This window comes from Protopterus annectens, chromosome 12.part0 (genome assembly GCF_019279795.1).
Source record: "Protopterus annectens isolate FY-2018-M chromosome 12.part0, PAN1.0, whole genome shotgun sequence".
NCBI lineage: Eukaryota > Metazoa > Chordata > Ceratodontiformes > Protopteridae > Protopterus > Protopterus annectens.
In genome coordinates, this window is record NC_056746.1 from 342,023,661 (window position 1) to 342,048,458 (window position 24,798).

The 24,798-nt window shown below is 44.7% G+C and overlaps 1 protein-coding gene across 1 annotated transcript in view; it reads left to right on the plus strand.

The window, feature by feature from the left end:
* Nucleotides 1-24,798, plus strand: part of ZC3H7A (zinc finger CCCH-type containing 7A) — a 1,693,893-nt gene that overhangs the window by 1,176,907 nt on the left and 492,188 nt on the right. The window contains exons 12-13 of the mRNA XM_044089416.1: nucleotides 487-670; nucleotides 3,141-3,302. Coding sequence (XP_043945351.1) covers nucleotides 487-670; nucleotides 3,141-3,302 — 346 coding nt within the window. The remainder of the gene's footprint in view (nucleotides 1-486; nucleotides 671-3,140; nucleotides 3,303-24,798) is intronic.

Here is a 24,798-nt window from a genome sequence, read left to right on the forward strand (position 1 = left end):
TTCAACTATGTACTAGACCTTTGAGCTCCCATGTAATGTCGTCCTAGTGAAGGCTGAGTTTGCAGCTTTCTGAGAGAATGATGGCATCCTGACTTTCATTGGGATGCTCTGACTTGTCTGAATAGGAACCTAGAGCTTTGTAAGGCTTGACATTTAATGTACTTCCCCACCAGTGAGCCACCTGACATCGTGTTTTAATTCATCCTAAGTTGTTAGCAGCATAGGAAGACTCCCTACTCCTTTGTCAACACGTCAGTCTTGTAGCTGATTTTTAATTGTATTCTGTTCTGTACTGTAAATCCTGAAGAGTGAATGCAGTAACAATGTAGCCTGCTTGTTTTATTCTGTCTTAGAAACAAGAATGATGGTAGGACTTATATTACTTGTGTTTTACTGGTTTTAAAAGTAGCATATTATTCTGCTTGGTTTTGCTGTACTTTCTTTACATCAAGAAATGGATTGAACATTGTTTCTTTTTGTTCTCAGGAGCTGAACAGTACCAGCAGTCTATTCAGACATGATAGAGGTCAAAATGAGAGGAACATTTTAGAAGCTGCAGAAGTGGATGAATTGGGCATAAGAACAATCTCAGCAGCATCAGTATCAAATTCTCATCCATTGTTTGACACGCATGAATTCAGACAAGCTTGTAGTCTGTGTTTTAAATCAGGTACACAACCCACAATGGCACGCTTTCAATTTTTTCTTAAACAAGAATTTCAAGTTCAAATTTTATAAAAAAGGAACCTGTCCCTGCTCAGTGGCAGAATTCTTTTTTCAAAGGAGTTTGATGTCAGGGACTGTGCTACAGTGGTGTAGAAGTTAGATTCCTTAGGTGTCTGCTTCATTTAACTCAAGGTGAAACTGCAGTTTATTTTTCACTTAATACTTTTGTAGCACTTATTCAGATAATTTTTATTCCTTATCTTCTTTGGAAGGTCTATGGATTTATTGGCCATGTTTACTTTCATATCATATCCATGTGACAAGTGTGGTATATTGTAGTGTGCTGTAGTTGGGTTTGATTCCAATCTTGTCACAGGCATACATTTATAGAAAGTCCATCCTCCAGCGTGCTAAGAGCTTATAATAACTTTCGTCTCCTCTTTTTTGTCATTATGAGATGCTGTCCACCCTTATAATTAAATATGTCATTTGTGCTGTGCAGTACTGTTCCTATCTTCTGAAGTGCCAGCTTTGATCACCCATAGGGATGTGTTAGTGAGTCTGACTTGTCATATTTATTGTTACTGTGCATATAAAATACTTGACAATGCAGTCTTTGGCATTCACAAAACTTCTCTTGCTGTGGGGAAATACAAAAGGCCAGTTTCTCAACATAGCTTACGAGTGGAATTGTAAGCCTTAAAGTAAGGAAGTGACAAAATACTGCTATTGAAACTAGCAATAGATAAGCATCATATTTACACCTGTAATGTAGACAATTGCTAGCCTGTGAGGTCAGGATTTCCACCACTAGTGACATCTATTTTTTACTGGTATCCTTAGAGGACAAGAAGGACTGAGTAGAAATGAGTAGCCAGCAGTGAGCTCTTCTGTATTTGGGATGGGAAACTGTTATGCAGCGTATTTTCACTGCCTGAGTCTTGGTCCATAACATTGTGCTGGAAGTAAATATGGAAGTAACGGGGGACTTATACTGGCATTCATGTGGCCATTTGTGTAAGAATACGTGCATTTTAGACTTTTTACATCATATATAGCTTTTAGAAATTCTTCTCAGCATTCTTTTCTGTGTTAGTAGAGCTCTGTCCTCTTGACACTTGCCCCTCTGTACTGCAGCCTGAGTGGACACTTTAGTAGTCTTTCCCTGAAGAGATGAATTCACCTCAAAAGGAATTACATGGAAGTCATTCTATGCAGCTATAAGAAAAAGTGAACAAATGGTTCACTAGCGAGATGCTGCCAGCTGAGCCTGTGGTCATCAGGCTTTCTAGGGTGACAAAAAGATGGTAGTTTTGGATGGTATCCTTGAACTGAAGAACTGTATCAAGCATGTTGACTTTGCAACTGGCATGTAACACTTTTTTTTTTCTTGTATTTTATCAGCGTGGTGTTTTCACCAAGAATTTAATGATATTTATTCTTTAATAAAATCCTGAACAGTCATGGCACTTTCTCCAAAAGTCATCCACTTGGTTAGTAGTTAATTTTAGTCAGTCAGTTAATAAGTTAATAGTAAACTTGTGTTACATAATATTTTTTATGTAAGTTTGTTAACCAGATTAGAAAACTAATACAATATCGTTTTTCAGCCTTTTCCAAGGCCATAAGACAAGACAACATACAAACGGGATGGGTGGGCTCACCTTCCCATCCACTATAAGTCTTTTCAAGTCTTTGCTTATTTTTTTCACATTTTATAATATCATTTTTAGTATTGTAGTAGAATAGGGTTACAATCTGGATTATTTTAGACAGACAGATCTGATAAAGCCAAGAAGGTGAAAGTGCTGAAGAGAGTGTTAGACTGACTAATCAATTCAACATGTTTTTCACCATTTAGACTATCTGATTACCTACAGATATAAGCAAACATATAGGTCTTCTGGTTCCGTAAATGGGGAGGATCCTTAGGGATGACCCAAACCTGAGCTGGTCACACCCACACCACACCACTCAAGTCTGAGAAGGGAAGATCCTTCAAACTGAACAATCAGGATGGTGTGGTCCACCTAGGGACTCTCCTCCTATTGTTTAACAGTTGTATAACTAGAGCTAATTCCTCACTCACAAATTACACTGCAGCGCTCATCTGTCTGACAATAAAGAACTGAGTAAGTATAATAACCAAAGGAATATAGTCTGTGATAAGTGTTTCAACTAGAGGACAGTTTTAAAACTAGAGAAAAAGTACATGATTGTACAACAAGAATGTGGATTTGAAAATGATTAATAAAAAGGAGCTCCAGTGGCTTAACCACTGTATGTTTCTTTGTTCACTTAATACATCACCTGTAAGCTTGTGTCACATAACATTGTCTTCTTTGTATGCTGGTCTGTTGATTGCTACTTTTTAATGGTGTTTTCAGATTTAATACTAGCAAGACTAGTATATATTGCTATTTTGATTTATTTTAATGTATTTGTTTTGTTTCATCTGTGTTCCATTGTCTCAGGTGACAAAGTATTACATTTTGAGTACCAACCTAACTTGGAGCACAAGTGTAAGAAGGACATTCTAATTGGTAGATTAAAGAACTCTGAGGGCAAACAGTGGAAACTTATACGACCAAGACCAACAAAGACTCAGTATGTCGGCCCATACTACATATGTAAAGGTAAGATAGTCTGTCTTGACATTTTTCATTCTCTAAATGTATTTGCTCATTACAGTAACAACATGTAACTTGATATCTGAAGTAGCTGTCTTAATTTGATCAGCAACCTGTGGGTATCAGATCCGACCTGGATCCCTGCCGGCAGCTTTCCAAGCTAAAGATCCGAGTTTCAAGCTCCTCCCTCTTACCCATAATACCCTGCTACCTCCTTCCAGCCCTCAGATCTCGTTTGCCGAGGCTTTAACAAGCACGAGTTATGAGCTCCTGGTGGTTAGGTAGGAAGTATTTGTCAAATTCTTGACTTTTTGGTAAAATTACAGAGGTGTGTGTTTGTGTTTAGTTTAAACCCATTAGCTTAGCTTAATTTTAATATATTCATCCTTCCCCTTATTCTTGTGTGTCTGTGCGTGTGGTTGTGGGTTTTGGTATGGCCGAAGGCCCTAAGGCCATTTTTTTCTAACTCCCCAGCCGATGGCCACACTCAGTGCGTTCTTTGCCTGGGGGTAGAGCATTTGTCATCGGGCTGCCAGATCTGCGCAGCTTTTAACTCCCAGGCTGTGAGGGATAGGAGGAACAAGCTGATCTTGGCGGGTCTTTTGCCCGCGGACTCTGCTTCACCCTCCTCTCTCTCAGTGGCTCCAGCCGCGGCTGTTCAGCCAGCTGTTCTATCTCCCCTGGCTGGGAGTCAGCCTCCCACCTTTTCCCAGGGAGAGAAGGAGGCAAAGAGAAAAGAGAGGAGAGAGAGAGAGAGAGAGGGAGAAAGAGAGAGAAAGATAGGGATAGAGAGAAGCATAGGAGCCACAAGCGGCGGGCTGACTCTGCTCCTCGGCCCCGCCGACTAAGCAGCTGTCTTCTCCCCTGAAGATTTCTGGGACTTCCTCCTCTCGGCTCCATTCCCCACGTTTCTCGCCTGAGCCGGAGGAGGAGCCCCGGCCATCTTCGAGGTCATTGCGGCGGCCTTCCCGGCCAGCTTCGGCAGCCTCTTCTAGGTCAACACGAAGCCTTTCAGACGCTGACATGGACTGGATGATGCGTTGCTTCCTACAGGCCCAGATGCAGATGAGAGTGTTCCTGCCTCTCCCCCCCCTCCAGGGGGGAGCTCGGCCCCATTTTTGCCCCCATAGCTCCTTCTCCAATCCATTATCGGGTTTCGGAGCCATCGGATCTGAGCAGTCTCGGAGCCAGGGAGTCGGCGCTGATAGTAGTTGCTACTTCGACGCCGGCCATGCCCTTGAGTTTGTCGGATCCCTTTTCGGATCTGAGCTCTCGGGGCCGAGAGCCATGTGTCAGATCCGAGGGGGTAAGTGTGTCTTCGGCTCCATTGTGGTCGGAGCACACTTCCCTTTCGTGTCCAGTCACTTCGGCTCCAACACCGATCCCCGCGTCGGATCCGAGGGTGTTGCTCATGGAACCGAGAGAGAGTGGCTCTCCGGCGTTCGACGTGGTGGAGAGGGTCCTCTCGAGAGGTTCGAGGCCCCCTGCTCGTGCTACGGATCCAGCCAATGCTCCCTCGCAGACGGGCTTGTCTTCAATCATCTGGCCCCAGGGACAGCCTGCGTCGATGCCCCACTCAGTTCCACTGGAGGAACATGACCCTGTTGGTGAGCCCTCCTCGGACAGTCCCACCGAAGAGGTCCCTCACAAACGCAAGTGTAAGAGGAGGCACTTGGACTCCCCAGAGTCCTTCACAGATGACACCGATTTAGAGGAAGGGGAAGGTACCCCCAGGTCACCCCCTGAGGATGTCTCCTTTGGAGACATTTTGGAAATGCTATGCCTAAAAGGGGGGTAGTCAGGCCGAAAGCCTTCCTCGGATAAGTCAGTGTTTCTGGAGGCGTTTGACGCAGGCCTGTCTACCTCTTGGGTGTCCCCTCCGGCCGACCCCCTGGTAGGCCTCATTACTACCAGGGCATGGAAGGAGCCGGGCACTGTAGAGCCAATCCCCAGGAGAACAGATAAGATCCTTAGCCCCCCTGTGGATAGGACAGCGTGGAGTAAAGGCTCCCCGGTAGATGCCATGGTGGTGGCTGCCACCAAGAAGGAACTGGCACAGGATAGTTCCTCGGTCCATCCTCCTGATAAGGAGTCTTGGACGATGGATCATATCGGAAAGCAGATGTTTGTTTCGGCTACTTTTTCCATAAGGGCGCTGAATTACTTGGCCCATGTGATTAGGCTTTGGCGGGATCTGGTGAAGGAATACGCTGAGTCTCCCCCTGAGTCCATGTTGGCCGAGGACAAACGGACCTTCTCGACTCACATGGCCACTCTAAAATTGGTATCGAACATGTCTATGCAGCTACTCTCCCATGCCACAGAGGGGGCCGCTAGATCCAGCGGATCAGGCATCGCCTTATGGCGTCACACCTGGCTCCGACTTTGCGATTTTGCAGAACCCTTCAAGGCGTCCTTCGCGAACTTTCCCTTTGACGGTTCTACCCTGTTTGGCAAGATCGTCCGCGATACATTGGTCCAGAGCGAGAAAGAGTCTGCCGTCGGAATCCGCTTCTCGACTCCTCAAAGGTCCTTTTCCAGGAACCAGCGAGGACAAAAGAAGATGTGGTTCCGGAAGTCTCAGCAGTCCCGTTACTCTCCGGACCCTTCGTCCTTCAGAGGCAGATGGGGACAAGGTGGATGCTGGCCCAGAGGCAGAGGGGGGGGCAAAGAATTTTGGGTCGCGGGAACCCTTTTCCGATCAACCCACTCAGCAGCCCTGAGGGGTTGCCCGACTGCTCCTCTCTGGAGGCAGTTGGGGGGCATTTTTCAAAGCACCTGGCACAATGGGAGTCCATCACGTCAGATCGATGGGTGCTTCAAATAATATCCAGAGGCTACTCTATCCCCTTCATAAATCTTCCTCCTCAGTCGAGGCGCCTCCCTGATGTTCCACCCAGTCAGAGGGAGGCTGCAGCTTTAGAAATAAAGAAGCTGCTAGAAAAAAGAACCATCCAGCATGTCCCCCCAGATCAGTCCAGGTTAGGCAACTACTCCAGGTTCTTCTTGGTGCCAAAAAAGACGGGGGATTTAAGACCAATTTTTTACCTTTCTACAATGAACCTCTTCGTTGCCAAGGAGAAATTCCGGATGGTCACTCTTCAATCCATTCTCCCCCTGTTGCAGGAGAACGACTGGATGTGCTCCATAGACCTCAAGGATGCGTACTGCTACATTCTCATGGACAGGCGATCCAGGACGATTCTCCGCTTTCAGTTGGGGGCCAGTCATTACCAGTTCAGGGTCCTACCATTCCGCCTCACCACAGCCCCCAAGGTGTTCACCAAGGTCATGGCAGTTGTAGCGGCCCTCCTGAGACTTCAGGACGACTGGCTCCTTGCCACCTCCACCAGGCATCTACTCTGATCACCCAGGGATTGCTTCCTGCTTTTAGCCTCCAAGTTTGGGATCACTATAATTTTATTTTATTTATTTTATTTTACATTTGTTGACCGGGCTAGTCTAGCTGGATACATATCCATTTTCAGTAGAGGCCAGGAGAAAAGAGAAAAAAAAATACAACAACAATACATTATGGTAAATATATATTTGTGAATAATAATTAAAATACAATCAGACCCAAAAAAAGAAATCGTCCCTTCAACCGGTCCAAGTCCTGGACTTCATAGGGGCCAAAATAGACACGCTTCAGACCAAGGCCTTCTTGACGTCGGACAGACTTCGCAGCTTAACCTTTCACATTCTAGCACTTCTTCAGTCTCCAACCCCATCAGCGGAGTTAGTCCTGAGAGCCTTAGGGTCCATGGCAGCAGAAATCAACCTTTCGCCCTTAGCTCGCTTGCACATGAGGGTTCTCCAGTGGACCTTGCAGGTCCAGTGGTCCATCCTTCAACACCCATTGGACTCTCCAGTCCCCCTCAGCAGAGTTTGCAGAAATTCCCTCATATGGTGGCTCCAATCTCGAGAGCTTCGGGAAGGACGACCGTTCATAATGCCACAACCCCAAACCACGGTAACCACGGACGCTTCTCGCCTTGGGTGGGGGGGGGACATTGCATGGACAGAACTGTCCAGGGTACGTGGACTCAGACAGAGACCATTCTGCATATCGGTGTTCTGGAGATGAGAGCGGTGCTTCTGGCGTTGCAAGCTCTTCATACCTTTCTCCCTCCAGGGACTATTGCAATTCAGACAGACAACATGTCAGTGGTTTGGTACATCAACAAACATGGGGGACCAGGTCTTACCCTCTTTGCCAAGAGGCCATGAGAGTGTGGTATTGGGCAATATCCGCCAGCTGTTTTCTGTTAGCAACGCACATTCCGGGTCGGTCCAACATCCTAGCGGACAAGTTGAGTCAAACTATCCTCTCGCCTTACGAGTGGTCTCTGAACCCCTTAGTAGCAAAACAGATCTTCCGCAAGTGGGGTCAGCCTTGCTACGATTTCTTTGCATCGCCTTCAAATACGAAGTGCAGCGAGTATTTCGCTCTAATCCCCCCCGGGAAACCTCCAGAGATGCTCTAGTCCATGCTTGGCCATCTGGTCTTCTTTATGCTTATCCTCTTCTTCCGTTAATGATAAAATTTATACAGAAAGCTCGTCGGCTGGGGAACAAGCTTATCCTCATAGACCCATTCTGGCCTCGTCAAACCTGGTTTCCGTACTCGCGGTCTCATCTTGTAGCTCCTCTTTGGAACTTGGATCCCATCCTGGATCTGATTTCTCATCCTTCAGGATTGGAAACTCCAAATCTGGACGACCTCAAGCTCTCAGCTTGGTTGATCCAGTTCCATTAGTTGCCAGGACTCCCAGTATCTTGTCTGCAATTAGATCCATCCTGGTAGCGGCACATAAGCCTTCTACCAGGAAGGTTTACAACAGCAAATGGAAACAGTTTTCCATTTGGGCCTCGCATAGAAACTTGTATGTTCATCGTGTTTCACTGTTGCAGTCATTACACGTGGGTTATCCTGCTGGTAGGCTACCCGCAGTCAGCCAGAGTTCCAAAGTCTAGGTCCGGCATCGATTGCTGTCGCCTCTTCCCTGACGTCAGTGCACCAGGCGTATAAAAGATGCAAACAACGCCATTTTCTCCAGTCTTTCTTGCCGCGCGGTGCCGGAAGCAAAAGCAGTTCGCAAGTGCCTGAGATTTTCGAAATCGAATTTCAGAACCGAAGTCTTCAATAAAGCTAAGTACCCCGTTGGGGAAACTTTTTCTTGTTCCAGACCGATGTCAGTAAAAGTTAACAATTGTATTTCTTGTGGGAAGCAAATACCTCATAAGGACTTTCACTCTTACTGTATTCCTTGCCTAGGCCCTGACCACGACGTTACTAGTTGTCAGTTTTGTGCTAGATTCAACAAACGCACTATTAAGCGTCAGTTTGATTTTGCATTGCATTACTGTGGCCATAGGTTTGACTACATAATGCTGTCGGAACAAACGACGACCAGAATTCATAAAAAACGCAAAGACAAAGAAAAGACAGGCATCCGAGGTCCAAAACCGACGAAGCCTCTTCTAGGCCAGTCGCCGGTTCTCAGTGAGGTGCTTTCGCAGCCCCTGACACCCACTACCTCAGAGCCACAGGCCGTATCCGACTCCCACGTGGAGACAACTAGGCCTCTGGAAACTCAAGGTATTGGGCCTGCAAAAACTATTCCCTCAGATGGGTCCAGAGCTGCTGAGCAGGCATCGGCTTCTGAGGATGTTTTTAGACCTTCACAGCTTACTATTAAGTCCACTGCAACAGCCAAGGCTAAATCAAAATCACCATTAAAGACAAGGAAACAAGTACAGCCTTCTCCTGGACAGTCATCCATGCCAAAGAAACAGATGCTTAAAATGGCCGAAGACTTAATTACTTTGATCCGGGGTTCCCATCCCTCTCCTGATAAAAGGACTAGGCAAGACACTGACTATGATTCCTCTGACCAGGTTTCTATTTCCTCTGATTCCTCTTCAGATCAGGGATATTCTCTCCCTCCCCATGAGGACTCTGATGCAGAAGAATCTATACCTTCAGCCTCTCCGCCTGAGGATTATTCTTTTGGGGAAACCCTGCACACCATGAGGGAGCATTTCCATTGGGAGAGCCAGGATTACTCAGAATCCAAGAAAAGGCTCAAAGACTTTTTTTTATTGCCTCAGCACAGGCCCCTGGCTATCCCCCCTGTGCTTGATATTGTTGATGATGTTTTCTCTGAATCCAGTCTGTCTCCTGATTCTTTACCGCCTGCACCAGTCAAGCCAGACAGGTACTACAGGGTCCCTGACTCCCATAACTTTCTTTACAAGAACCCTGCTGCGGACCCAGAAATAATTTCTCAGGGTCCCAGAGGGGTTAAGGCTTCCACTGCTAAAAACCCTGTCCCCTCTGATAGGGATTCCAGAGCTCTGGATAGATGGGGGAAAAAAGTTTACACTTCTGCTACTTTAGCTGTAAGGGCTTTAAACTGCCAGTCTCACATGCTTAAATATCAACAGTACCTCATGTCTTTGTTAAAACAGAAAATGCTTACAAACTCAGAAAGTCCTGACAGTAAGGAAATGCAGGATTTATTGCATGCAGCTGAACAAGTGGGCAGGCATACTGTGCGATGTGGTTTTGATTCATTAGAGGCTTCTTGTAGAGCTGAAGTTACAGGCTCTATCATTCGAAGGCATGCTTGGTTGAAAGAACATGTTAAAGTAAAATTATTGGATGCTCCACTATAGCATGATACTTTGTTTGGTGTTAAGGCAGAAGAGGTGTTAAAGAAAATGGAGGATAAAGCTAAATCAATGCAGACAGTAAAGGATTTCTTACAGGTTCAACCACCTAGGTTTAGCAGAAACCAACCTTCAAAAAATTAGTCCTTTCCAGTGTCAGACAGGCCACAAAGAGGCAGATACAGATGCCCAAGAGGCAGATCTCAGCCCCAAGGCTCCTACAGACCTAAACAATGGGGTGCTTCAGCCCCCAAAGGAGGAGAAGACAAATCACAACCTTTTAGGAAACAGTCCCAATGACTTCCCTCTACAAATGCCAAGCACTTACCTTTTGTTAGCACCCCTAGGGGGAAAGCTAGCACTTTTCTCACAAAATTGGCACATCATCACCCAGGACAAATGGGTTCTAAATATTGTTTCTCAGGGTTACAGGTTCCACTTTCACACCCTTCCAAAATCAAAAGGACCTGCCACACAACCAATGGGCAGAGGCACAAAAACAAATTGCTGCTGTCATGGACATGGGAGCTATTCAAAGAGTACTACGGCAAGAACAGGGACAAGGATTTTACTCAAGACTTTTCCTAGTACCCAGAAAGGACAAAGCCTGGAGACGAATACTGGATTTGTCAATCCTAAATACTTTCCTGGATGTTCCAAAATTCAAAATGTTAACACTGCAGCAACTTCTACCCATGCTGGGCAAGAAGGCTTGGCTAGTTACTTTGGACCTCAAGGAGGCATACCTGTATGTCCCAATCAGACAATCTTGCAGAAGATACCTCAGATTCATAGCTGGCTCAATGCATTACCAGTTCTCTGCACTGCCCTTTGGCTTATCTACTGCACCCATGGTCTTCACAAAATGCCTGGCACCAGTAATTGCATTTTGCAGACAGAGGAATTCAAATATATCCCTACTTGGACGACTGCCTTATTCAAGCAGAGAGCAAGGACATTCTTCTAAAACATCTGGCGTTTGTAAAAAGATTACTAATTTGCCTAGGGTACACAGTAAACGAAAAGAAATCAAAACTAGTGCCCTCTCAAGAGATAATATTCCTGGGTGCAAGCTTAAATACAACTACCCAGATGGCTTATCTCACGCCAGACAAACAAAGGCAACTGACTCATTACTTTCAAATGATGGCAACAAAGACCCAGCTCCCTGCAAGAAAAATTCTGCAGGCCCTGGGCTTCATGGCGTCCTGCATTCTATGAATTCCATATGCAAGACTGCATATGAGGAAACTACAATGGTATCTAAAAAGTGTTCGGACTCAACATAGCTACAGCCTGGAAACAATAATGACTTTAATTCCCTGCCTACAACAGGAGTTTCGATGGTGGTCCCAGGCCTGTCACCACAACAAGGGACAGCCTTTCACCTTACCAACAGCCAGGCAGACAATAACAACGGATGCATCGAATTATGCCTTGGGGACACATATGGCAGGAAAATGTATTCAGGGCACATGGCCCAAGGAACAAATGCATCTTCACATCAATCGAAAAGAGATGCTAGCTGTACAGAATGCCCTGACAGCTTTCAAGGACCTACTACATCCAGGACAACTACTAATAAAGACGGACAATACCACAATTATGTGGTACATAAACAAGCAAGGGGGCACACATTCCTACCCCCTCTGCAGGCAAGCCATGACTTTGTGGAACACAGCACTGACCTATCAAGTACATCTGCAGGCACAATTCCTGCCAGGAACAAAAAATACACTGGCAGACGAACTAAGCAGAAATCTCATGGATCCTCACAAATGGAAACTAAATCCACAGGTCGTCAGCATGATAACAAGGAAATGGGGATGCCCAGACATAGATCTTTTTGCCTCCCCTTACAGTTGCCAACTACAGAAATTCTGCACAAGAACTTATCACTCACAAGCATGGAAAGTGGATGCTCTATCATTCAGCTGGAAAACCCTGACAGTTTATGCCTTCCCTCCACTGCCTCTTCTTCCCAAGGTGCTCCTAAAAGTCAGACAAGAGAAGCCAAAATGATTGCCCCAGACTGGCCACGCCAGCACTGATACCTAATCCTAAAGAGCTTGTCTCAAGGCCCAGTCTGGCCTTTACCTCAAATTCCTCATCTTCTGACTCAACGTAACAATCAGATTCTGCACAGTCAACTCAGAACCTTAAATCTGGCTGCATGGCAGATAATGTAGCCACTCAGACCACACCTCTCTCTAAAGCTGTTATGAATGTCATTTTAGAAGCCAGGAGGCCCAGTACTAGGAAATCTTATGCAGAAAAACGGAAGAGATTCTGTGCTTGGAACCAGGCACAAGGGCTCGAACCACTTGTTCCAAATATACCTCCGATTTTACAATACCTAACTGAGATGCTGGACAAAGGCCTATCCTTCTCATCAGTAAAGATACATGCCTCTGCCATTTCAACTCATTACAATACAGAACCTCCTATTTTTTCACATTCACTACTAAGACAGTACCTCAGAGGGGCAAAAAACATAAGACCCCCCAAGGAGAGCACCAGTACCTACTTGGGATCTCAATTTTGTTTTAGAAAAGCTCACACTGCCTCCTTTTGAACCAGCCAGCACAGCTGATATAAAATTCTTATCATGGAAAACTGATCTGCTCCTAGCAATAACTTCAGCAAGAAGAGTCTCAGAGTTACAGGCATTAATGGCAGTGGAACCCTTCATCATTTTTCACCAGGACAGAGTCTCTCTAAGGACAAACCCAACATTCATGCCAAAGGTGGTTTCCAGTGTGGCTCTTAACCAAACCACTCATTTGCCAACTTTCTATCCAAATCCTCAGAATAAAGGGGAGAGACTTCTGCACGCTTTGGACATACACAGACAGCTACGCTTCTACTTGGACAAAACAAAAGCTTTCAGAAAAACTGAGCAACTGTTTATAGCCTATGCTGCAGGATCACATGGAAAGCCGATCTCAAAGCAGATTTCAAAATGGATAGGACACTGCATTCGCTTTTGTTATGCACAACATGGCAAATCAGTACCTAAGGGCATTAGACCACATTCTACCAGAGCAGCAGCCACTTCAGCAGCCTTTCTCAGAGGAGTACCAACCAAAGACATTTTAGAAGCTGCAACCTGGAGTTCAGTGCACACTTTCACCAAGCACTACCACTTACCTCTCTACTCTAAATCCAGGGCAGGCTTTGCCACTGCAGTTCTGCAGGGCCTGGTAGTCTCTCCTAATCCTATTTAGGCCCAGCTACCCAACCTTAACTTTGGGATTCAACCCAAGTGTAATGACTGCAACAGTGAAACACGATGAACATAGTACAAGAAATGTTTATCTTAATACATGCATGCTTTTTGGTATCATTTCTTTTTCAGCCTTCTTATCTGGGGCACCTGACATCTGGGGTAAGAAAAACTGAAGAAAATGGCATCGGTTGCATCTTTTATACCTCTGGCGCATTGACGTCAGGGAAGAGGCGACAGCAACCGATGCCGGACCTAGACTTTGGAACTTTGGCCGACTGCCGGTAGCCTGCCAGCAGGATAAACCAAGTGTAATGACTGCAACAGAGAATACACTCGAACATCTACATTTATGGTAGGTACACAACTGTACTATCCTTTCACTGCTCCCATTCCAGCAGAGCTTGATTTCTTATCGCATATTTTTCAGCAAGGGGGCCAGCTTTTCTACTGTAAAGGTTCAAATGGCTGCCATTTCCCATTTTCACACTGGAGACAATCTTAGTCCTTTTGCTTCCACTAAGATTTGTAAGATCTTCTTAAAAGGCACCTTCCTTTTGAGACCTACTAGGAACGCTGTTCTCCCATGGGACCTAACCTTGGTCCTTCAGGCCCTAACTGGACCATCCTTTGAGCCCGCTGCTTCTGTTGATTTAAAATTCTTACCTTGGAAAACTGCTTTCCTAATAACTATTACCTCAGCTAGAAGGGTGTCAGAGCTACAGGCCCTTTGTACTAAACCCCCATATCTTGTTTTCCATAAGGACAGAGTCTCTCTCAGGACTAACCCTTCCTTCTTACCTAAAGTGGCTTCTGAGGCGAACATCAGTCAGTCCATTAATCTACCTGTTTTCTTCCCTAACTACCAGAATAAAGGGGAATACAAACTTCATTTGTTAGATGTTCATAGACAATTGCGTTTTTACCTGCACAGAACAAGCTGCCTTTCGCAAGTCAGAGTAGCTTTTTGTTTCATTTGCGAAGCCCTTCTTGGGTAAGCCAGTATCGAAGGTGACTTTAGCTAGATGGATTTCTCAAGGCATTTTACTCCCATACAAGATATCTGGTCGGCCAGAGCCCTTAGGGGTTCACGCTCATTCTACCCGTTCTTCTGTACTTCTGCTGCGTTCTGGTCAAGAGTGCCCTTGGATGACATTTGTTCTGCGGCTACTTGGGCCTCCTCTCATACCTTTGTCTCTCATTATAAATTGGATTTAATATCCAGAGGAAGGGCAGCTTTTTGGCTCTGCAGTGCTCCGTAATATCCTTCCTTAAGGACCTCCCAAGTGTTTGGTAGCTGGGGACTCTGTCCCACAGGTTGCTGATCAAATGAAGTTAACTACTTCAGATAAAGAAGTTATGTACTCACCCATAACGTTCCATCTGAGTAGGTAACTTCATTTGTCAGCAACCAACCCCCTTCCTTCCCTCTAACCTGGTCCTTTGGTTATCTGAATCCTACAATGATTCAGTCTGTTGGTATTCGCTAGGTTAGGATGTTGTTTTAGGTTGTGTTTTGTCTTGGTGAAATTGTATAATGGGCAAACGCGATCTGAGGGCTGGAAGGAGTTAGCAAGGTGTTATGGGTAAGGGGAAGGAGCTTGGAGCTCGGATCTTTAGCTTGGAAAGCTGCCGGCTCGGATCCAGGTCGGATCTGATACCCACAGGTTGCTGCCAAATGAAGTTACCTACTCAGATGGAACGTTATGGTGAGTACATAACTTATTTTTTCTTTAGTTATGTTAACAACCCCTTCCTGAGGAGGGATGCTGGGTATATTGGGAAAAGGATGCTAAGGATGGAGCTGCCAAGTAAGAGGAAAAGAGGAAGGCCTAAGATAAGGTTTATGAATGTGGTGAGAGAGGACATGCAGGTGGTTGGTGTGACAGAGCAAGATGCAGAGGACAGGAAGAAATGGAAACAGATATTCCGCTGTGGCGACCCCTAATGTGAACAGCTGAAAGAAGAAGAAGAATGTTAGGAACCCCTTCCCTGAAATGGAGCTCTGGAAGTTTGTATTCTTCTAATAATTGCATCCTGAGCCTTTTAACAAAATCAGGTTATGTCCTCATAGCGTAAACAAGTGCTTATCTTTAGAACCATGGCAAACTGTTTAGCACAGACTAATCTTAAGTGGTCACTTTCAGTAGATTCTGGGAGTTAACTTGGTTTTTGTAAGTCACAGTAAGAACAGTATATAGTACTGCGGTGGTGTTGCTGTGGTTACGTTGTCGCTTCATAGCAAGACGTTGTCCCGTTCGATTCCCAGCTAGAGCGTCTTCTGTGTGGAGGCATACATGAATGGGGCGTACCTTTGTTGAAGGTTGTGCATCAGGGCTGTTAACCCGGTACATAAAAATCCACTACCAATCATTAGCGGACCGGAGTTCCACTGTGGCGATCCCTAACCAGGAAAAGCCGAAAGACACAAACAGTAAGAACAGTATATATTTTGTAATGCTTTATAAACCAGTTACAGTATCTTAGTAACCACTTAGGCCACAACACACACACACACACACACACACACACACACACACACACACACACACACACACACACACACACACAAAATCAACAGAAATGTGTTCATCCAGCTGCAGCTTTCACATGAGACTAAGCAGTTCTGTATGTGTTTGGTTGTTGAGATATTTAAAGAAGTCTGAAAATTATGATGTATTAATAAGCGATATGTGAACAACATTTAATATGTTCATCGTGCATACAGCTGCAGTCATAACAGATGGGTTATCCTGCCATCAGGCGGGTCCTCGGTCAGCTGAATTCCAAAGTCTAGGTCTGGCGTCGGTTGTCCTTGCTTCTTCCCTGACGTCAGTGCGGCAGGGGTATAAAAGAACCAGCCGACGTCATCTTCTTCAGTCTTTCTTGCCGCGCGGTGCCCGAAGCAGAAGCAGTTCGCAAGTGCCGGTCGGCCAGCTCCTGAGATTTACGAAAATATTTCAGCCGAAGTCATCTTGAAAGTTAGAAAGGTGGGGGAAAAAGGTGTATACCTCGGCCACTTTAACCATGAGGGCATTAAACTGTCAGTTCCATATGTTAAAGTATCAACAGTTTTTGTTATCTCAGTTGAAAAGCAAAATGACACAACCAGAACAACCAGATTTAAAAGAGTTGCAGGATTTGTTGCATGGTGCAGAGCAAGTGGGTAAACATACCTTGCAATGTGGTTTTGATGCTTTAGAGGCCTCATGTAGAGCTGCTGTTACAGGGTCTGTCATACGTAGACATGCTTGGCTCAAAGAGTAAGCCTTACCAGATCATGTCAAAGCTAAATTACTAGATGCACCTCTTCAAAAAGATGTATTGTTTGGTGTTAAAGCCGAGGAGGTACTAAAGAAAATGGAGGAAAAAACTAGATCAATGCAAACAGTGAAAGATTTCCTGCAGGTACAACCACCACGTTTCAGCAGAAACTGGCCTTCAAAGAATTGGTCCTTTCCAGCCACGGACAGACCTCAAAGAGACAGATACAGACGCCCGAGGGGTAGAGGGCAACCTCAAGGATCATTCAGAGCCAGACAATGGCAAGCGCCAACTCCAAGAGGTGGAGAAGATAGATCACAGTCATTTAGAAAGCAGACACAATGACTTCCCCCTTTACCTGCCAAGCAAAGCTTTAATGGCAGCACCTTTGGGCGGAAAACTGGCATTATTCTCAAAAAATTGGCATATTGTCACAAAAGACAAATGGATTCTGGACATTATAGACAGAGGCTACAGATTCCACTTTCACACCCTTCCAAAAATGAGAGGCATGCCAACCTGCCACAAAATCAAAGGGGAGAGGCACAAAAACAAATTTCAGCTCTCATGGACATGAAAGCTATTCAAAAGGTACCTGCAAAAGAACAAGGTCAAGGGTTTTATTCCAGACTATTCCTGGTACCAAGAAAAGACTAAGATTGGAGACCTATTTTAGACCTATCCATCCTAAAAACATATTTACAGGTACCAAAATTCAAGATGCTCACATTACAGCAGCTTCTTCCCATGCTGGGCAAGGAGTCTTGGCTGGTAACACTGGACCTCAAGGAGGCATACCTGCATGTCCCTATCAGACAAGATTGCAGAAGATACCTCAGATTTCTTGCAGGTTCAACCCATTATCAATTCTCTGCATTGCCCTTTGGCGTATCTACTGCACCCAGAGTGTTTACGAAATGCCTGGCATCAGTAATTGCCTTCTGCAGACTTCAAGGAATTCAAATATACCCATATCTGGACGACTGCCTGATCCAAGCGGACAGCAAGGACATACTCCTGAAACACCTGGCGTTTGTAATAAAACTATTGAACTTTCTGGGATACACAGTCAACAAAAAGAAATCAAACCTAATACCCTCTCAAAAAATAATTTTCCTGGGTGCCAGCTTGAATACAACCACCCAGATGGCCTACCTCACGCCAGACAAACAAGGGCAACTATCTCAATACTTCAGCAAAATGGCAACCTTCACCAGGCTGACTGCAAGGAAAGTCCTGCAGGCTCTGGGATTCATGGCATCTTGCATCCTTCTGATCCCATGTGCAAAGCTGCATATGAGGAAACTTCAATGGTACCTAAAAAACTTATGGTCTCAACACAGCCACAGTTTGGAAACAATTATACCACTCATTCCATCTCTTCAAAAGGAATTTTTGTGTTGGGCTCAAGCATGCCAAAAAAACATAGGTCTCCCTTTCTGCGTACCTCAAGCAACTCAAATCATCACAACAGACGCCTCGGACTACGCCTGGGGGGGCACACATGACAGATCAGTGCATTCAGGCAAAATGGTCCCAAACAGAGAAGCACCTACACATCAACCAAAAGGAAATGTTAGCAGTGCAAAATGCTATTATGGCCTTCAAAGACCTACTGCATCCAGGCCAGCTATTGATAAGGACAGACAACACCACAGTGATGTGGTACATAAACAAACAGGGGGGAACTCATTCATAACCCCTGTGCAGACTAGCCATGACCCTATGGAACACAGCTCTGGAATTGCAAATCCAACTTCAGGCACAATTCCTGCCAGGGAAGGAAAACACACTGGCAGACAGCCTAAGCAGAAATATGATAGATCCACACGAATGGAAGTTGCATCTTCAAGTTTTCGCAAAGATAACTCAGGCATGGGGACAGCCAGACATATATCTCTTTGCTACCCACAGAAATTACCAATTGAAAAAATTTTGTACAAGGACCTATCATCCACAGGCCTGGAAAGTGGACGCACTTTCTTTCAATTGGACAACGTTGACAGTCTATGCCTTTTCGCCTCTTCCTCTGCTGCCCAAAGTTCTATTAAAAGCCAGAGCAGAGATGCCGAAAATGATTCTCATTGCTCCAGATTAGCCAAGACAACACTGGTATCCGCTCCTGAAGAGCCTGACACATTCCCCACCATGGATCCTACCTCTAGTGCCTCTTCTGTTGTCCCAGCACAACTTCAAAACTCTTCACAGCCAGCTCAAAACCCTAAATCTAGCTGCATGGAGAATCCCTTGATTTCCCAACAGACCCTCCTCTCTAAGGAGGTGCAGGATGTCATCTTGGAGGCCAGAAGACCTTCTGCTAGAAAAGCCTACTCCGCCAAATGGAAACGATTTTGTGCCTGGAATCAGAAAAAGGGCCTGAATCCTTGGGTAATAAATTTTCCTCAAATTTTACAGTACCTAGCTGAGATGTTAAACAGTGGACTTTCCTTCTCCTCCATCAAAATCCACGCTTCAGACATTTCTGCACAATACAACACAGATCCTCCTTTATTCTCTCATCCTCTCTTAAGACAGTTCCTCAGAGGGGCAAAGAATATAAAACCCCCAAGGAAACCACCAGTACCTGCTTGGGACCTCAACTTCATATTGGAAAAGCTGACCCTTTTTCCATTTCAGCCAGCTGCTTCAACAGAACTACAATACTTGTCATGGAAAACAGCCTTCCTTCTGGCTATCACCTCAGCACGCAGGGTTTCGGAACTACAGGCCCTCATGGCTGTGCAACCTTTCATCATTTTCCACCAGGACAGAGTTTCCTTACGAACCAACCCTACCTTTATGCCAAAGGTAGTATCCAGTGTAGCCTTGAATCAGACTATCCACTTACCTACCTTTTACCCTAATCCACAAAACAAAGGGGAAAGACTACTGCATTCCTTGGACATTCACAGACAACTTCATTATTATTTGGACAGGACAAAGCCATAAAGGAAATCCGAGCAACTCTTTGTGTCTTATGCAAGAGGTGTTCAAGGAAAGGCTATCTCCAAACAGACAATCTCAAAATGGATAGCCCACTGCATACGCTTTTGTTATTCATTTCATGGAAAAGCTGTGCCTTCAAGCATCAGATCCCACTCCACAAGGGCCACAGCTACCTCTGCAGCTTTCCTCAGGGGGGGTTCCTACCAAGGACATTTTGGAAGCAGCCACTTGGAGTTCAGTGCACACTTTTTCCAAACACTTTCACCTTCCGCTTTACTCTAAATCTAGAGCGGGATTTGCCACAGCTGTCTTGCAGGGCATCCTTGCTCCTCCTAGTTCCACTTAGTGCCTGCCACCCCTACTTAGCTTTGGGATTCTTCCCATCTGTTATGACTGCAGCTGTATGCACGAAGAACATAGTACAGTTTTGTACCTACCATAAATGTAGATGTTCGAGTGCTTATACAGCTGCAGTCCAGGTTTCCCCCCCTCCATCTCCTCTTAGGACAGGCCTTATGACAAACACCTTCTCATACAACCTATTTGGGGTATTCTTTTATGGTGTATTTGCTTGCAACTACTGTTTTTTGTTTATGCTATATTGCATGATTACGTAAGTTTATGTTTTGCCTTCCTTCTGGGGACACCTGACATCTGGGGCAAGAAAAACTGAAGAAGATGGCGTCGGCTGGTTCTTTTATACCCCTGCCACACTGACGTCAGGGAAGAAGCGACGACAACCGACGCCGGACCTAGACTTTGGAATTCGGCCGACCGAGGACCTGCCTGACGGCAGGATAACCCATCTGTTATGACTGCAGCTGTATGAGCACTCGAACATCTACATTTATGGTAGGTACAAAACTGTACTATCTCTGTAGCCATACGAGAAAAAAGTCAAGTATCTATGTAGTCATATTGTACCTACTACAAGTTTTAAGATGAACTCTTTCACTAGGTAGTATGTAGAATGGTTTTGGAATTATTATTAATGTAAACATGAACATGCAGTATTAGATGCCTCAAGGCATCAGTAGGATAGTCCTAGAGAAACACCTGGAAGTGTCTTTATAACAGTGCATTAGAGCATTTAAAAAAAAATGTTTAAGAAACCTAGTGCGGCCAAGACTGAAATGTCTGTACTCTCCATGCAAGTACTGCACAGGCAGTGTAGTGTTATTCATATGCATGGATTCACAAATGTTGGCCATTTTCACTTTGCATCCTCAAACAAATTCCTTCTCCTCCTCCTCTTGTTTGTGCTGCACTGTCTAACTTAAGCTTTTTGTAATTTCATTGTTGACATAATTTTTTTGTCTCTCTCTGTTGCTCTTGTAATGACTGCTTAATATTTTAACAACATTTTGAAATATAATATATATCAAATATATTTTTCACTTCCATAATCTGTACATTGTTGAATATTCAGTTGCTGGATCATAGAATATTGAAGTATTGTGTTACATATGTAGTGAACATTGTCTGAAAGTCACATTTTTATTAATATCCACAAGTAATGCAGAATGCGGAGTCCTCATCCATGGTGCAATTCCTGTTCTTGTGGCTGTCCTCTGTGTTCACTTCCAACTTTACCGTTCTTACAGTTTTCAGCAAGTTATACAAAGAGATCAGCTCAAAACCAAACATTACAATGTAATTATCATCAAGTACTTCTACCATTTCCTTGTCAGTTTTCTTTTAACCAAAGGTGATCATAACAGCTTCTTCACAGCACTCTTGAGTGAGGTGCACCTAATCTTCACATATATTTCTGAAGTGAAGTGAAATAGGTTTGCCATCAAAATGCCGTAAAACAGTTGTGCGACCTTGGAAGGTCGAGAGGCACTCTTCCAAGGTGATATAACATCAAATTTTAAATGGTTGAATCCACAAGAGCGAATGCTAGTGTGCATTCACTCTTGTGGATTTGTCATTTTGAATGGAGATCACACTATAGTGGGAATCAGGAAATTTACCCTTTCACTCACTATAGTGCAGTCTTGGAATTAGTATATATAAGTAGCAGTGGGTGTGGGAGGTGCCGCACCCTACATGAGGGGTGCAGGGAGGCTTTCCACCCTGCAAAATGTTCGTAGGACATAACCAGAGGTAGTTTCAGAAAAGCTGACATTCGCGAGTTGTTGACTTTCCTATATTACCACTTTCTGTTATGTGAAGGTTCAGCATTTGGATTTTATGACATTCTGAGTCGGGTGAGTGGTGACTCACACAAGTGTGTTGCGAGATTTTGATAGTAAACCATGAAATACTATTAAGATGTACACTTGACTCTAAACACTTTATACTTAAATTTGCAAAACAAACAGATAAGCTATTAAAAGAGAAAAAAATATATATAAGCCCTAGAAATCTTTACATATGTACAGCCAATGAATAGAAACTATTATCATCCATTTCTAACAAAAACAAAACATGATTCCCTTTGTAATGTAGGTAGTTTAATTGATGTCCTTCCATTTCACTGTTGCAGTATTCTTAACATGAAGGATCCCCTGCCAAGGGCGGCCTGATACCCGGCCAATATACCAAAGCATTTAGATTGATGTTCTTCGTGTTTCATTGTTGCAGTCATTACATTTGGTTTATCCTGCTGGCAGGTTGCCCTCAGTCAGCCTGAATTCCAAAGTCTTGGGTCCCGCGTCAGTTGCTGTCGCCTCTTCCCTGACATCAGGTCGTCAGGGGTATAAAAGATGCAGCCGATGCCATTTTATTCAGTCTTTCTTGCCGCACGGTGCCCGAAGCAGAAGCAGTTCGCAAGTGCCGGTCGGCCAACTCCTGAGATTTTCGTGTTCGAGTTTCAGATCCGAAGTCTTCATTAAAAGCTAAGTACCCCATTGGGGAAACTTTTTTCTTGCTCCAGACCGATGTCAGAAAAAGTTAATAATTGTATTTCTTGTGGGAAGCAAATACATCATAAAGACTTTCATTCTTACTGTATTCCTTGCCTAGGCCATGAGCACGACGTTGCTAGTTGTCAGTTTTGTGCTAGATTTAACCAACACACTATTAAGCGTCTGTACGATTTTGCATTAAGCTATTTTGGGCGAAGATTTAATTATACAATGTTGTCGGACAGCCATCCGACTACCGGAGTTCACAAAAAATGCAAAGAAAAAGAAAAAGACAGGCAACCGAGGTCCAAAACCGATGACGAAGCTTCTCTTAAGCTAGTCGCCGGTTCGCCAGTTCTCAGTGAGGCACTTTCGCAGCCCCTGACGCCTGCTACTTTAGAGTCGCAAGCCGCTACCGACTCCCACGTGGAGTCAGCCAGGCCGCTGGAAACTCAAGGTATTGGAGCCTTGAAGATTATTCCCTCAGATGGGTCTGGAGCCGCTGAGCAGGCATCGGCATCTGAGGGTGTTTTCAGACCTAAACAATTATATATTAAACCGACTTCAAAGACAAAGACTAAAACATCTTTAAAGGCTAAGATACAAGTTCACCAGCCACAAGGACAGGCCTCCATGCCCAAAAAACAGATGCTCAAAATGGCTGAAGACTTGATTACCTTGATCAGGGGTTCCCAACCCCCTCCTGATAAGAGGCCTAGGCAAGAGACAGACTATGAATCTTCAGATCAGGATTCCATCTTTTCTGATTCCTCTTCTGATCAGGAATATTCTATTCCCCCCATGAGGATTCTGATGCTGAAGAATCAATTCCTTCAACTTCTCCTCCTGAGGACTACTCTTTTGGGGAAACCTTGCATACCATGAGGGAGCACTTCCACTGGGAGAGCCAAGATTTTTCAGAATTTAAGAAAAGGCTCAGAGACTTCATTTTACTACCACAACACAGGCCTCTAGCTTTTCCACTTGCGTTGGACATTGTAGATGATGTGTTCTCGGAGTCTAGCCTGACCCCTGACTCTTTACCTCCAGCTCCTGTTAAGCCCGACAGATACTACAGGGTCCCTGACTCTCATAAATTCATTTTCAAAAACCCTACTGCAGACCCAGAAACTATTTCGCGGGGTCCAAAAGGGGTCAGGGCTTCTACTGCAAAAAACCCTACCCCCTCTGACAGGGATTCTAGGGCACTGGATAAATGGGGAAAAAAGATTTACACATCTGCTACTTTGGCTATAAGGGCCTTAAATTGCCAGTTTTATATGCTTAAATATCAGCAATATATCATGATACTGCTTAAACAGAAAATAATGGCAAATTCTGAATGTGCAGAAAACAAAGAAATACAGGATTTATTGCATGCAGCTGAACAAGTTGGAAAGCATACTTTGCAATATGGGTTTGATTCTCTGGAGGCCTCCTGCAGGGCCGCTGTTACGGGTTCTGTTATTAGGAGGCATGCTTGGTTAAAGGAACAAAATCTGCCTGACCATGTTGAAACAAAATTATTAGATGCTCCTTTACAACATGATACCTTGTTTGGTGTTAAGGCGGAAGAGGTGTTAAAGAAAATGGAAGACAAAGCTAAGTCTATGCAAACGGTCAAGGATTTGTTACAGGTACAGCCACCTAGATTTAGCAGACACTGGCCTACGAAGAACTGGTCCTTTCCAGTCTCAGACAGACTTCAAAGGGGCAGATCCAGACGCCCTAGAGACAGATCACAGCCGCAAGGATCCTACAGGTCTAAGCAGTGGAGTGCTTCTACCTCCAAAGGTGGAGAAGACAAAGCACAATCATACAGGAAACATTCCCAGTGACTTCTCCCTGCCTGCACCAAGCACTTATCTTCTGGCAGCACTATTAGGGGGAAAACTAGCACTTTTTTCTCAAAATTGGCACATTATAACCCAGAACAAATGGGTTCTAGACATAGTGTCACAAGGTTAAAGTTTCATTTCCATACCCTGCCAAGGGTAAACGGTTGGCCACACCTGCCAAAAAATCAATGGGCAGAGACTCAAAAACAAGTCGCAGCTGTCATGGACATGAGGGCTATTCAACAAGTGCCACAGCAAGAAAAGGGACAAGGATTTTACTCGATACTGTTCTTGGTACCCAGAAAAGACAAAGCATGGAGACCAATACTGGACCTATCTATTCTAAACACTTTCCTGGATATACCAAAATTCAAGATGTTGACCTTACAGCAGCTTCTGCCCATGCTGGGCAGCAAGGCTTGGCTCATGACTTTAGACCTAAAAGAGGCATACCTGCATGTCCCAATCAGACAATCATGCAGAAGATACCTCAGATTCAAGGCTGGCTCAAAGCATTACCAATTCTCTGCACTGCCCTTTGGCTTATCTACTGCACCCAGGGTCTTCACAAAGTGCCTGGCACCAGTAATTGCTTACTACAGACAAAGAGGAATACAAATATATCCTTACTTGGTCGACTGCCTCATACAAGCAGAGAACAAGGACATTCTACTACAGCATCTGACGTTTGTGATAAGACT